The 16,360-nt window shown below is 39.0% G+C and overlaps 1 protein-coding gene across 5 annotated transcripts in view; it reads right to left on the bottom strand.

Annotated features, from left to right (window-relative positions):
- RALGPS1 (Ral GEF with PH domain and SH3 binding motif 1) overlaps window positions 1-16,360 on the bottom strand; it is a 652,627-nt gene that overhangs the window by 48,658 nt on the left and 587,609 nt on the right. For 4 of the 5 annotated variants that reach the window (XM_074293129.1, XM_074293130.1, XM_074293132.1 and 1 more), the window contains 2 exons: window positions 5,421-5,547; window positions 2,097-2,263 (listed from right to left, as the gene is read on the bottom strand). In XM_074293129.1, the coding sequence (XP_074149230.1) occupies window positions 2,097-2,263; window positions 5,421-5,547 (294 nt within the window). The remainder of the gene's footprint in view (window positions 1-2,096; window positions 2,264-5,420; window positions 5,548-16,360) is intronic. The other variant, XM_074293134.1, reaches the window with a different exon arrangement.

Genomic DNA, 16,360 nt, shown 5'->3' with positions numbered 1-16,360 from the left:
TGCTGTCATCTTTTGGGTTAGATTCTCAAAGGATTAGGTCATCAGAGAATAAGCTCTGCTAGGACCTATAAAGCCAGAAAAACACTTGAATATTAGCCAGTAAAAGATTGTGTCTGCCTTCTGAGGACCAGACTTAGCTGAACCTAGAAGGACTAACAGGGCTTGGTCATGATAGCTAATGAAGATGGCCCTCATATCATGGTGGATTGGGGTCTGTAGGAGATGAGAAGGTAGCTACACCGTGGCAAACAAACATAAATTGTAGAAATATTGAAGAAATAAAGAGAGAATACTTTACATCAATTAATCAGACTTAAAAAATGGTGACATTCTTTCTCAATTTGGTACTATTATAGAGAATATCTAAGAGGGCACCTTCTTGCCTTATATTATATTAGAGGGAGCCTCACTGTGATAATGTGCAACTCATAGAGCATATATCATATTTGTGGGGGTGATATTTTAGCTCCTATGTACCAGACTGTCTCTGTGAACAGACGCTATCCTTTGAATGAATGAAAATAAGGGCTTGCGCAACCTGGCAATGAGATCTGATTCCTTTCTGTAAAGAAGTTTTTAGAACAAACAAAATTAAAGAAAATTGTGGCAACTTGGGGTGCTTACATATCTGAACAGAACTTAGATTTCTATTGTATCCTAGATAGTCCTCCCTTAGCTCTCACCCCTGAGCTCCTGGACCTGCTACCACCCAGATTCAAACTTCCTGCCATGGGAGAGAAGTTATTCACCAGAGGGCTGGGTCACTGAAAGAGAATAGAAACAGACAGACAGACAGACGGGCGGGCACGTACACAGATTATAGAAGCAGCAGAGACAAGAAAGGAGAAACAGCTAAAAGATGGTCACTTGTTTAAAGCAAATGATGCTTCAGTTATGATCCATCTAATTCACATTCCCTTGGCAGGCTCTGAATGAAAGGTTCTGTCAGCAGACTCAAACCATCTCTGCCTGGGCATCCGGCCCCTGGCCTGAAAACGGGCCCCACACAGTCTTCACCCCGTTCTTAGGCCACAGACCCCAGTCAGCTCTGATCTAGACTTCTTTTCCCTTTGCTTTCAAGCCTGAATTCTACGCTCTCAGTATGTAGCTTCCTTTCCATTGGCCCAGTGGCTGTCTTCTAAGAGCAGGTTCAGAAAAAAGTCCATTTGACTTGAAAAGTATTTCTCTAACTTAGATCATCAGATTGTGAGCTCTTTGAGGGCAGGAATTATTTTTGCTTTTCTTTGTTTCCCCAAGGTATAGCACAATACCTAGCATATATTAAAAGCTTAATAAATGCCTGTTGACTTGAATCTAAATTTTTCTTATTTCGGAAAAACACAAACAGATGTCTATAAGGACCTCTAAGTGTCCCAGGGATACCTCCCTCCTTGTCTTTGCACAGGGCTCAAACTCTGTATTCTGGGGTCTTAGGCAGCTTCTGAGGGTAGAACTTTAAAGATAGTAAGTATTCAAGTCCCTGCTGAGGATGCTGAGAATAATAACATTTTGTTGCCTGCATTCCTGGTGAGGGATAGGAGCTAGAATAAGGTTCCCAAAGAATGCGTTGTGGCTGGTCTGTTGGACTTTACTGATGGCTGAGTCTGTGAACTCAGTCCAGAGCTCCCCGGGAGTCTGGCCATCTTCTGCCGTTGTTGCTTCCTCTAAGGCCATCAATGGTTCCTGCTTAGGGTTGCCAACAAGTTGGCATCTGACCAATGTGGCCAATATCATAGAAGTCAGTGGCTTTTTAATGAGTTTTTGTCTTGTGGCCAGTACTTTTTTGGTTTTGATTTTTGTCGATATAACTTCTGCCCCAATTGGATCACAAATGTACCTCGCCTGGGCCCAGGTGAACACATCTGGCAGGAGGGGAAAGGCTCAGGGAGGAGATCACAGAACAGCCTCATGTGCTACCCAGGCCCAGGCGAGGAGGAAGGTGCTCCAGAATGCTCCCCAAGAAGCACCCCTGCGGGACCAGGAGTCAGAGCTTGGCTGGAGGGACCGGCATCATTGTGCTTTCCACAGCGACACACAGAGATAGACACGGAGCAAACAGCTTGCGTCCCGCCTGCCCCCAGGCTGGGGGGTCTTACCTAAGGAGAGTCCATTGGTGACAGCAGAGGAGGTGAGGGGCAGGCCCCGGCCCTGGCTCCTGCCTGGACTGTGGGGCTCTAGAACACTGTCATCCAGCAGGTGACGAGGTCTCTCCGATGGGAACGTTGCACTTTTACTCTCAACTACACTGAACTGACACATCATACTGGAAAGGGAGAGAAAAGGCAGAAGCCCTTAGGCATCTACGATATCACCACCCAGTCCTCTCTCTGGTTTCTAATGAAGCTTTTCCAGGCACTCAGGGCCTAGAGGCCACAGGGACCCTTCCTGAGTGGAAAGAGTCTGGTCAGAAGGCTTGGATTTCAATCACAATCTGCTCCTTACGACCTGTAGCACCTTGGGCAAAACACATTGTTTTCCTGGGTCTCCGTTTTCTCCTCTGTAGAATGAGATTAGACTAGATCATCTCTAAAGTAACTTCTAGTTTTTCTTCCCATGATTTGGAATGAGAAGGATGGGGCCAAATCCTAACTTTGTTACTTGGATCATATGTGACTTACAGCAAGAGTTTTCCTAGTGGGCTTCAGCCTGGAGTTAACCTAGATCACCTTTTAGGTACCTTCTAGTTCCATAGTCCTCTTATTTTGGATTTGAAGACATGAGTTTAAATGCTAGGGTTTAGACTAAACCACTTTTAAGAAATAGCTAGGTCCCAATTAGGATGCACATGGCCCTATATACTCAAATTGTTGTTCATCCTCCATTCTCAAGATGATGCCGTGACATACAAGTGAGTCAGATGTAAGTGAAGGAGGCTGGGCAAAGTCACCAGCCTCACCTTCCCCTCCAGAGCTTCTGGGTCCAGTGGCCAGACAGAGATCAGAACGACTGGAGATGGCCCTGAATGCAGTGGGAAACCTGGGCCTTTTTAAGCTAAGGTCTTCAACAGGATTCAGTTTGACTAAGGCATATTCAGTGAGTGATGTTAAGTAGAAACTGAGGCAAAGAAAGGCATCTTTCATCTAGTCAAAAAAAAAAAAAAAAAAAAAAAAAACAACCAAACAAAACAAAAAACCAACAACCAAAGGGGGAAAAAAAACAAAAAACCAAAAAGCTCCACAATCTAAATAAATAAATAAGTAAATCTGGGAGGGGAAGACCCTCAGAGTTTCAGACCAAAACAGAAATGATTGCTATTTGCATTTAGTCAGACCCAAACAGTGATCCCTTGGGGCTTGGCCTGCTGAGCCTGTTGGCCAATCAATGTCTCTCAAATATGTATTATTTGAACCGATGATTATGCGATATATGGTAATTGTTTCCAGCCCATAGATAATATGAAATGCAATTCTAATAATGTAACTACTTCAGAAGATTCAATATTTGCATTAAATAGGCCCTTCTAGCTTTAACTCTGATCATTGGAGTTAGTTGGTTTTCCTACTTCATAAATGAGTGACCCTGCACAAGTCAGGGGTCGCTTGGTGACATAGAGATAAAGTCAGTAGCCAGAACTTTTTTGATTTTGATTTTTGGCAGATTTGAAGTCAGAAAGACATAAAGTCAGACTAGCTACCTAACTCTGGCCAAAACATCTAATCTCTCTCTGTTTCCATATCTGTATTAGGAATAGCACTTACATAATAGGACTGTGAGGAACAACTGAGATAATATCAGCAAAGCATTTTTGCAAACTTTCGGTACTAGCTATTATTAAGTCACTTCACCTGACTAGGTCTATTTCCTGCAGATGATGAAGTTGGAATAGAGATCTCTGTCAACTTAAAATGTCATACAGCACTAAGAACATCCGATTTGAATTCAGAGGGCCAGGGTTCAAGTTTCAGCGCTACTTAAAAAATGTCTCTTGCATTATTTGGGCAGATTATTCAACTTTTTTGGTTTTAATTTCCTTATCCATAAGATGAAAGATTCTTCCAATTTTAAATGTTGTTATCTTTTTGGTCCCAACAGGCTTAAACTCATCTGGCCCCTTTTAGCTCTAACTCCTAGGATGCTTTTAGCTAGCTGACAAAGTTGTTTCCCATCCTTATCACCACTTCTGCTGATAAAGGCCTTCTGAGAGCATTTTCTGCCTGAATGGCACTTATGAGCCCTGCAGATAAAGGCCATTAGTACTTCTTCAGTACTATTCCCTGACTGCAAAGTGCTGGTGGAATACATAGTATAAGGAAAGACAAGCTGGCTTTGAGGTCCAGTGCTAGGTGATACATTCCTAACATGCTGTAGTCTCTCTAGTAGACAGTCAGCTCCATAAGATCAAGGATTGTTGGTTTTTTTCTTTATATATCCAATACAGAATATAGGACCTTCCCCTTCCCCTATACCAAGTATAGACCTTGGTAGACACTTAATCCATATTTACTGAATTAGTGAATAAATGAATTGTTGAAGAATTCAGATAAGGTGGAAAATTGATGGAGCCCATATTGGCATCTGGTGGGAGAACCTACAGGTTCCAACTCTAATATTGGTCTGTGGAGTCCAAATGACCTGTTGAAAATCTCTGAAAGAGACTGTTTTTACTAGTCAAGGAGGGAGCTTGTTAAGGTCAGAAGCTATAGCTGTGGCTAGGAGTTAACTTTCTTCTGAGGACTGGCTAAACATCTTTCAACCCTTCCTTGCAGTAAGCTCCTAGCAGAGAAAGGTGTGAGAGTGTCAGCAGAATTCCAAGTGGGAGAATCTCCCAGTGGGAGACTCCACATTTTTCAGAATGGTTAATAAAAATTAGCATCAAGGTACCCATCACAAACATAACCTAAGTAGAAAAGATCTACACTCTGCATGTATCCAGGCCTTCTGTTATAGAAAGAACCCAAGATTTTGAGTCAGTTAATATTGGTGTAAATTCTAGCTCAAATAGTTAATGAATACCTCTTCTTTCCTCTTTCTGGGCCTCAGTTTCCTCATCTTTAAAAATAAGGGAACAAGATAACTGCTGAGGTCCCTTCTAGCTCTAAATTCCAGTTTATTTTCCAGGACTTTGAGGAGAACAACTGTGAGCCTCTGAGGACTTGTAAATCATACAGTTTGGCTTCTTAACCTCTTTGTATATCATGAACCTCTTTGGCAATCTTGCAAAACCTATGCATCCTTTTTCAGAATGATACTTTTTAATGGACAAAATAAAATGCATATTGGAAAAAAATAATCAAAATATTAAAAAATAAGAACTTTTTATAAAATAAGTTTCCATAGACCCCAGATTAAGAACTCTTATAAGAAATCACTAAAAGTAATTGGGAAAAGAACAGAAAATGATAATATTAAATAGGTACAAGCTGGTTAATCCAAGGGACACTGCAATTAACTTCAAGGACCAGTTTGAAGCAGTCACCCACTTGTTTCCCAGGCTGTGGCTCTTCCTGTGACGTGGGACAGGGGGTGTGGGGAGGCTGGCAGCAATCGAAGTATCAGGACAGGTTGGTCTCCGGCTGAACCTCATGGCACCTGATACAGCTGAGGGACCTGAAGACAGAGTAGAGATGGTTAGCTATAATATCTTATAGGTCCATCTAGCATCTCATAGGTAGTCGATAAAGGGATAGTATTATTGTAGCTCTAAACGGTTTCTGCTTTCTAGGATCTTTTTAGGAACAGGGTGTCACCTGAGCCCAGGGGACACCAGATGCTGAAACTCTTAGTGGGTAGAGGGACTAGCTAAGGCAGTTTTAGCTTCCTCTCCATGCCTGATGAGAAAGAGACAGAGAGACCTAGATTTATGTCCTCTATTTGACACATATTGATTGTGTATTGTTTGAGCAAGTAACTTAACCTTTTAGTGCCCCAGTTTTCAAGGACTATACTGCCTGACCAGATAGTGATCTCTAAAGGACATTTCTTCAACATTGAGTATTCTCAACATGAATGAAATTACAGGTCTAAATGGGAAAACAAAAAGAAAAAGTTTCTGACAGATCATAAGGTGGGTTCTGTTATTTATATGAGGACAGAGGCAGACAGCCCTGATTTAGGCCTAAAAATAATTTTTATTTATTAATTGAAATTAGTTATTCCACAGAGTAGATGACAAGGCATCATAGATGAAAAAAGCAAAGCCCCAAACTTCCTCCATATCTTTTTAGATAAAATCCTCACCAAAAGGATTGGCTCTTGGACGATGGATGGCTTGGCCTGAACATAACACTAGGAGCCATAATCTTAGGTCTGCTGACAGGGGTAGTGTCCAACCAAACATAGTTCACAACTGTTTGGGCAAGCCCGCTGCAATATAAACACTTTACTAAATATTAATACTGGACCAAGAAAAATGAAAATTGCTTCATCTGCTTCTAATGATCCAAAAAAACATTTTGTCATTGAATCTCTGGCCTCAATGCTGATTCCATTTCCCACTAGCTTCCCTACTAGCAATATCTTGCCATTCTTGAGCAGCCTTACTTATAAATGCCAACCCTTATGTGAGTTCCCTTCCACTCCTGGCCAGTAATGATCTTAATGCTTAGCCCTCATGCACTGTTTTGTTTTGCAACATGATTATAGTTACTAAGTGAGAACTCGGGTTGTCTGGATAGTGACGAGGTGAGAATTCAGGTTGGACAATTACAAGGTGAGAACTCAGGTTGACTTGATGGAAGGAGCAGGCTCATTGGCTGAGGTGGTTCTTCCCAGAAGCCCTTGCATTATCCCACGCCCATTCTCTGGGAGAATAAAAGAGAGGACTCCCAGAGATAAAAAAAAGACTCTGAATTGCATCAGGCTTGACGGGGCTCTCTGCAGGAAGGGAAGTCACTTCTCTGGATAAGAATTAACAGCAACTGCCTGGAGACAACGGTTTGTTACAGGAAGAAGAATCTGTCGGAGAGATTTGAGTAGAAGACACAGCAGATCTCTTCCCAGAGAGTGATCCGGCAGCTTCTAGAGACGACAGCTCGCTACACTTAGATGTAAATTTTTCTCTTTGAAGGAAAAGAATATTTTATACTCAATCTGAAAATATTTATTAATATTGATTATTTTAAGGTGAAGATAGTAGAGCACCAGGGCTAAAGAAGCCATCTTCCAATCTTCCTCACAATTTCTGACAAAACCCAACAAAAACACTAATTACAATAGAAAGGACAGATTTTTAAAAAACATATTATATCTTTTTATTTACAAGACTTATGCATGAGCAATTTTTTCAGCATTGATCTTTGCAAAACTTTCTGTTCCAATTTTCCCCTTCTTCCCCCACCCCCTCCTCTAGATGGCAGGTAGACCAATACATGTTAAATATGTTAAAGTATATGTTGAATACAATATATGTATACATGTCCAAACAGTTATTTTGCTGCATTAAAAAATTGAGTTCTGGATTAAGGTCTGGATTTGGGCAAAGAATTCTCAGCTTTATCTCAGGTAACTCAAACTCTACCCATTTCTGATACTCAAATGGGAGAATAGAATGGGGCAATTGTCCTTGGTCTCATTCTTGGTTCTTGAGAAAATAGAAACTATAGATTTGAATTCTGACCCTACTGCTATAAAGATGCTCCTGTGATGAGGGTTTGGTCTTAGTGATGGAGGAGAAAATAGTCTGAATATTTCTAAGACACGTTACCATCAATGTTCACTTGCATAGTGCTCCAACACTTACAAAGTGCTTTCCTTTAAATAACCTCGTGAGGTAAATAGTGGAATTATTTATTTTCCCCATTTTACCTTTGGAGAAAGTATCCTTTCTGTCCTTGTTCTATGGTAGCATAAGTAGACCATGGGGCTTGAGTAAGTAGCGTCACTTTTCTGAGAGTCAGTTTCCTCATCTTCAAAATAAGGAGACTGGACCAGATCACATCTAATATCCTTTCCATATTCAAATGTCATCGTGTGAAGGCTGAAGGGTAGATTAATTATTTAAAAGCATATGGAAAGCCCATAGAATTTCTTAACCTGTGACTGCCGATGAATCTGAATTCTGTGACTAAACCTGGCCCATGGAGAATGAAAACTGCATGAGGGCATCGTCATCTGGCTAGAATGTCATTTCTTAACTAAGTAATGGGAGAGATGGACTTGAGGAAGCCAGAAGAGAAAACAGTGTTGTTATTACTGCTATAAAGATGCTCCTGTGATGAGGGTTTGGTCTTAGTGATGGAGGAGAAAATAGTCTGAATATTTCTAAGACACGTTACCATCAATGTTCACTTGTATAGTGCTCCGACACTTACAAAGTGCTTTCCTTTAAATAACCTCGTGAGGTAAATAGTGGAATTATTTATTTTCCCCATTTTACCTTTGGAGAAAGTATCCTTTCTGTCCTTGTTCTATGGTAGCATAAGTAGACCTAGCTGCGAATCATATAAAAGACAAGACAATCATGTAAAAGAGGCAATGGAGTACAGGGAATGAATGCTATATCTCAAGGACCCAAGTTCAAATCTTGGTTCTGACATTATTTGTATGACCTTGAATTAATAGCTTGATTTCTACAGACTTTAGTTTCCTCATCTGTAAAATGAGTTGGTTATACAAAAAGATCTCTGACATCTTTTAAAATTCTGTCTACAATATGATTCTGAGTGTCTTTTCCAAATGTAAAGCAACTAGGGACAGATATAATACCAATGTAAGTGGGAAAGAAAACATAAATCATTTTATGTGAGCCTTCATACTTTATGGTCCCTATGACTGGAATGTACTCCTTGGTATTCACAAAGGTTAGCATACTAGTTAGAATGCTGGATAGGAAATCAAGCTCTAAGTTCAAATCTCAATTCTGATACCTACTATTTATATTAACTTATCTGATATTTTCAAGCTCACCTTTCTTGCTATTATTCTTTTATATTTAATGTTCTATTATACTCTTATTACACAAGGGTATAAAATAACTGATTTTTGTAATTGAATGAAAGTGTTGGGATGTAAGTTCATTTTTTGTAGGCTCAGTGAAAACTGAGTTTGTCATGGGGACAACTCTAGAAGTAGACAGGACAATAGGGAGGATATTTACCTCATTCTTCTCCCACATGGTTTTGATTTCTTCTACTATGACATTTTTGGTTTGTTTGTTTGTTTGTTTGTTTTTTGTAGAGGTAATCAGGGTTAAGTGTCTTGCTCAAGGAGACATAACTGGTGTCAAGTGTCTAAGGTTAGATTTGAACTCAGGACTGCCTGATTCCAGGGCCAGTGCTCTATTCACTGCACTACCCAGAGGTCCCTAGGTCTATATATTTTGGAAACTTTTCATTCCACATAGATTAAAGATGATGAATATTTGGCGCAATGACATCTAGTAGAAATGTTCTTAAATTCTTAAGGATTCATGTTATGTGCAGGCAATTGGGGATAGTAATTTTTGGCTGCAATCACACTCCAGTTCCAGTACAGTTTTATTTGTTGAATCCTCAAGGGTGTTCTGAGGTTTTTATTTCTTATCCCAAGATTTGTCATCATTTGTTTAGGAAAGATAGTGAGCATCTGATTCTAGATACCATGTTGTGTCTTTCTAGGTTTTCAGTAGGTCTCAAAATACTGCAATCTGCAGTGATTGTTGTTAATATTACTCTCTCACATGCGGTACTATGGACCTTTCAAAAAAAATGGGCAGGCCTAATAAGGGTACACTACCACTAAAAGATGTGCATAGAACAGCCTACATAGAGAAGCCCCTGAATACAACTCTCCTTAATAGCTTAGATGTGCTCCTCTAATTTCAAACCCTGTTACTAACACATATTTTGAGATTGCAACTTTTCTAGCCAGAGCGTGAAGGAGGAAGAGGTAACTGCTGCTCTGGGATGGAAGTCGGCCACATGACTTTCCTCATCTCCTCACTCTAAATCTAGGGGAGACTTAAATGTTGAACTCTCTGGGAAGAAGTAGGGAGGATAATGAATAGAGGCTGCTAATGTGGCTCCCAAAGGTCTTAGGGGAAGAAGCTGGGCCTGCACCACTTATTAGCCCAATGAAAAAAGTTATTGTAGGTCAGGGAAGTCACATTCCTGCCATCTCCAAAATGAACAAAAAAAGAGCAGAATTTAAGAGGTTTGGACTTTGTTTTTGTTTTCCACAAAGTTTTAATAAGCGAACCAACCATATGGGCTGTGTTACTTGATTTGTTTATCACGTCCACCCCAACGCGTGAGCTGATGCTCAGGACTCCTGCAGAGTGAGTCACTCTGGCATGTTGGGCTCAGTGAAAGCTTTTTCTTAAAGGTCAACATGCATTTCTGCTCCCAGATGATCCTGAACTGAAACGGCCCACACTGAAAACAGATGCTCCTTTAGAGGTGTCAGAAACAAGGGAGGATTTTGTCTTGTTAAGTGTAAACAGAAGTGGGGAGTCCCTTCTACAATTTCGGTCCCTTCTTGGTCACTGACTCCTTCCTGTTATTGTGTGACCTGTGGTCAAACCCATAGAGTAGTAAATGCATCCTCCTCCTCCTGAGGAGCATTTAGAGCTGGGAAACTTGAGTTTGAATCTTGGATCTACCACCTGTGTGACCTTGAGGAAACCATCTGACCTTCTTTAAGCCTCTTTCCTCATGTATAAAATGAAGGGACTTGGATTAGATTGATTTGAAATAAATAATCCCGAATCACTGAATGTTAGAGCTAGTAAGGATCACTGGATTTAGAAGTGGAATATCACCCAGTCTAACCTCTATTTTTATAAAATAGGAAACTGAGGTCCACAGAGGTGCAAAACAACTTGTCCTATATCATTTAGGAAGTTAGTGGGACCTCAAGATAGATATTTAATTTCCCTTAGCTTCTTCTTTTGTTACATGAGAGGGTTCACACATATAATCTCTAAAGTCCTTTCTTCCTTGAATTTTAAATCTTAATTAATAGTTATATCTGATGCTTAATACAGTGCATTGTTTATAATAGGCATTTAATAAATTTTGTTGAATGAATTTTAAATGAAGTTAAAAAGCAAGATGAGCTGAGAGTCATAAGAAAGCATGAATGTAATCAATGGTGGCATTGGGAATTGGGTTGGAGATTTCAGGAGAGGTTGTTATCCCTTTTACAACCCACACAGCGAACAAGGTGAGGGAGGGATTATGGGAATAAGAGTCAGTATTAGTCTCTATCCTATCCAGGAAACTGGTTCCCAAAATTCTTTGCCAATTAGTTTAGGGAAAGATAACTAGGATGTAATTTAGAACAGTCCATGGTACTTTCTTCACCAATTAGTTTCAATTAGAAACTAGAAAGACAACTAGGATTTGATTTAGAACAACAATCTATGGACCCTTCAAAATACTTGCAAAGGACCATGATATACAATAACAGCAATATTATGAGGATGATCAACTCTAAACTACTCTGATCAAGACAATGAACCAACACTCAGTGATCCAAAGGACTCATGATAAAAAATGCTATCCAGATCTAGGGAGAGAACTAATGAACTCTGCAGATTACAGTGTATTTTTAAAAAACAACCTTTTGTTTTATTTTGTTTGTGTTTTCTTCTCTGACAAGACTGATGTGGAAATATGATTCCACATTTATAATTAATATCAAATTGCTTGCCTCCCCAGGAGGGAAGGGTGGGAGGAAGGGAGAGAATATGAAGTCAAACATTTTTAAATGATTGTCAATTTTTTTGCATGTAAATGGGAACTATTTAAAGAAATAAGTAATATAATTTTTAAAAAAGTTTGCAAAGGACAAAACTAGGAGGAAAATTGTGGAGAAGTGCAACATAAAAGGAGAAAAAATGAATTCAGAAACAGGGTTATACTGGTTTCTTCAAACAAATCCACAATATTATCTCAGAGTAGTTCTGTTATTAATTAGGAATCTGTTACTTTCAATAATTTTTAAAAATTCTATTCTCAATATCAGTTCTTCATTGTTGAAGCTTTTTTCTTTTATTTAATGATTATCAAACTTTTCTCAAATTTCTGTTCATTGATTTCTATATTTATAAGTAATTCCACCAACAATTAAGACAATTTTATTTATTTTCTGAATTCAGTTTTAACAGCGTTATACTTTTCATGTTTATTTTTGTATACCAGCCTAAATATAAGTATTAAAAGGCTATAAAGAATAGAATAGGGGAAGCTAAATGGTACAGTAGATAGAGCACCAGCCCCGAAATCAGAAGAACCTGAGTTCAAATTTGGCCTCAGACACTTAGTACTTTCCAGCTATGTGACTTTGAACAAGTCACTTAACCCCAATTACCTCAAAAATAAAATAAAAATAAAAATAGAATAAACTTGTTTTCCATTTAAAAAAATTTGATTTCTAATAAATAATAATGTAATCATAGAGGGTGCTGACCAATGATTTCATTTGAAGTACATGATAAGATATTACACCCTGAAGTCTTAAGTTATTTAGATTAAGTATAAAAAATCTTTGAAAATCATTGGATGAATTGGACTCATGATGCAGAGGAAGTATAAAATGAATGTTTGGTCAGATAACACAATCTTCCGCCCTGGTGAAAGAATGCTTGGGGAGGAGAAAAAGAGTGTCTTGTTTTACAATTTGGTTTCATACTTTCCTCTTGGCCAGAAAAGGACCTTGTGTACTTTGGAGTCCCAGAGGATTTAGACTTTTTTATTTGTATCCCTGGAAGCAACCGTGGGAAAATCCTGACAGGTAACAGTATATCAAATACACAGAGTAGAGGAAAGCTCTACTTCATGGTTCTACAAAAAGTCTTATAGAAAAATTTCACCACATCTAAGGAGGACTTCATTAAAATCCCATAAAGAAGAAGAAAGGACTTCCAGCAACCAGAAGTTCCTTCTTTCCCATATGTGCTTAGAAAGCTACAGCTTATTTTCTCCTGGTTTATCCCAATCTTTATGAAATTTGTTTTATCCCAACTATCCCATCATAATAAATACCATAAACAATTAAATGTGATTTATTGATTTTTATCACTGATAGTGGGAAAAAATACAGCAGTGGGGTCTTGTGAACTCTTGTATCACCTCAAATCCTTCAGGGCTAATCCTAGACCCCTAAGAAGAGATATAGGAGCTGCCTTCTAGGGACCCAATCTGTCAATCTAAGTAGGGTGTGGGGGAACAGCCCTAGAGCCTGCACCATATTTAAAAAGCAGTGAATAAGCATCTACTAAATGCTCTCTGCTAAGTAAAGAGAGGGACCATGGCATGCTGACTCTAAAGCTGGCCTGGGAACATCTGCCTTAGGGCCCCGCTTCTGACATATACTGCTAAATGAACCTTGGGGGGTCACTTAAATCCTGGCTCTACCATATACTACCTGTCGGACTGTAGGTAAATCACCTGACCTTTCTGAGCAACTGATTTTTTATGTATAAAGGACAGGGATTGGACTAAACTGATTTTGAAATGTCATCAAACTCCAAATTTCATAACTTGAAATAAGTAATCCTTGAATCACTAAATGTTAGAGCTAGAAGGGATCAATGGATTTAGAATTGGAATAACAGCCAGTCTAATCTTCTTTTACAAATAAGGAGACTGAGGCTCACAGAAAAGCAAAACAACTTGCCCTATGTCATAGAAGAAGTTAGTTCTAGCTATACTGAGAACCTCAATGTTCTAGGTAACCCTCAAAGACTAAATTGTAGAGAAGGTGCTAAGATGCATTGGTAGAGTAAATTTCTGGATTTGGAGTTACCTATATCAATGAAATCACAGATATAGTACTTATCCCTCTTTTAGAAGTGGACACATCTAAAAATAAAGCCACAGTACTATAATTCTAAAAATTCTATAGCATTGTGAGTTATGACAGACTCCCCCTTACCTCCCAACTCTCCAAATGTGCCTAGTGACTCTTGACAGGGAAGCCTGTAGTCAGGGAAGCCTGATGGGAGGAGGTGGACTTTGAATGGGATCTTGAAGGTAGGAAACTGTCAGATGAAATAGTCTCTGATCCCACAAGTTTCTTACAATCCTTTCTCTCTTTTTTAATAGGTATTTTCATAATCAACTCCTCACAGTCTCAGTGAGAGTTAACCAATTAAGAAGAAAACTAAATATCAACCTTGGCCTGATTTCAAAGTTAATTTTTTGGTCCAAGTTCTTCATAGGACTCATGAGATTTATAATTGTAAAGAAGCTTCATCCTTTCTAGTCTCCTAAATAATTCAATTCACTCATTTTTACAGATGAGGAAACTGAGGCTCAGAAAGGGAAAAAAGTCTTAACCAAAGTTACAAAGATAGGAAGCAGAAGAAGCAGGATTCAAATTACAGACAGTTGTCTGGTTCTAAATCCAATGTTATTTTCACTAAACAATTCAAGTATCCTGAAAAACAGCTGGGCTCTGACATTCCTCCTCCCCTCCACCTTAAGAGCCTCCATTTATCTGAGAGCCAAAGTGCCATCTGCCTTCCTGCCAGCAGGCTCTGCTCCAGAAAGTCTTCATTGTCCCTCCCCTGTTCTCCCCCTGTATAAGATGGTTTTGCTTAATTGTTTTTCTTTGTCACAAGTCCCTGGGTTCTGGGAGCTTTTCTCTTTTCTAGGAGACACACTCAGGAGGTTTATACCCATTTCAACTTCAGCCATTTGGCTGGCCTGGCTTTTGTTATTTTTCAATGTGTATTTGATAATAATGAGGTTCCAATGAGATACTGATGACACAGCCCACACTGCCTAGGGGCACAGACCTTTGGAAAAACTGACCATGGATTCGGACCATCCCCAAGGAGTGTACTCATTTTTCCATGAATAATGGCTAAATGAATGCTACTTTAGCTGTTTTTATTGGATCACATGAGCCCCTCAGATCTCTGGAGGGAAAAAAGATATGCTGAAGAAATGAGCTGGGGTTCATTACATTTCTCTCTAGTAACCAGCATACATGATGCAGAAGAAAGTACTGGCTGCCTTGAAAATAGCCTCTGTATGTGAATGCTTAAAGATGAAGAGTGCTTCTGATGCAAAGGATCTTTGTCAAAATCAGATTCCATGAGAAGATTTAAACAGATTTAACAGATTTAAAATGCATTTGTTAATGCCTTTTGTCTTTTATCTCACAGGCATTTCTGGAAAAGAAAATATCCATCTCTTCAAATTGGAACTTCTCTTGTCACAAAGAAAAACAATTACGACCATCTTATACAATGACCATTTTATTCAATTTCCACTGGAGGGAGGTATATTTCATTATCTGTTCTCAAAAACCTTTATTGATTATTAAGTTATTAAGACCTGGTTATCTTTTTAGTGATCTTTTCATTCACTGTTATAGTCTTTAGGCATATTGTTCCCTTGATGCTAAGTTATATCACTCCACAAGTTTCTTTGAATTCCTCATATTCATCATTTTTACTACACAATAATATTACATTGCATTTGAATGAACAAACATTTATTTGGAGAAATGTTTGAGAAATTTCTCATCATGTGTAAATGTCCAAAGAAAACAATGATGCTTCGATTTTCTGTCCAAAGGGGAAGGCTCTGAAAACTGGATATTGATCTCATCATTCATCTATCTTGCCATAGCTTTTTTGGCCCTCTGTTCACTTTGCTATTCACTGGGCTCACCTGTTGGGGCCCTACCTTGTCCCAATCTAAGCTCCTTTCCAGTTAGCCAACTCTAATCTCTAGGCAGAAGTGCAAGATCAGTCTCCATTTTCCATACAGCAAATCATTTTCTTGGCTCATTCAAAAGCAGTTCCCAATTTCTGGGGCCAGGATTGCTTCCTCATCTCTGGACATTGGTGTCCCTCCACCTAAGATCAGGGCCCTAGATTGTTGTCCATTATAAGCTTTCTTGTGTCGATCCCTTCCCTTTTCCCTTTCCTTAAGACATACCCCAGACTAACACAGAGAATTGCTGAATTCAGAAAGACATAAAGCATAGCCCATAGAGGCAGCTAAGAAGTTCAAAGGATAATGTGTGAGGTCTACAGTCAGAGCACTTACTAGCTGGGTGATCCTGAGCAAATAAATTTTTTTTCCTTTCCTTTTAAAAGGTCTGTTCAATTCATCCTTTTTTAAAAATTAATTTTATAATTATACATTTTTTGATATGCATGAGTAATTTTTAAAATAACATTATCCCTTGCATTCATTTTTCCAGATTTTCCCCTCCCTCCCTCAACTCCCTCCTCTAGATGACAGGCAATTTCATGCCTTTTACATGTGTTACAGCATAACCTAGATACAATATATGTGTGTAAATCCAATTTTCTTATTGCATGTTAAGTATTAGATTCTGAAGATATAAGTAACCTGGGTTAGATAGACAGTAGTGCTAACAATTTATATTCACTTCCCAGTGTTCCTTCTCTGGGTGTAGTTGTTTCTGTCCATCACTGATCAGCTGGAAGTGAGTTGGATCTTCTTTATGTTGAGGATAT

This window comes from Sminthopsis crassicaudata, chromosome 2 (genome assembly GCF_048593235.1).
Source record: "Sminthopsis crassicaudata isolate SCR6 chromosome 2, ASM4859323v1, whole genome shotgun sequence".
NCBI lineage: Eukaryota > Metazoa > Chordata > Mammalia > Dasyuromorphia > Dasyuridae > Sminthopsis > Sminthopsis crassicaudata.
The sequence above is the reverse complement of the archived record's forward strand: the minus strand, read 5'-3'. Positions and strand labels throughout refer to the sequence as shown.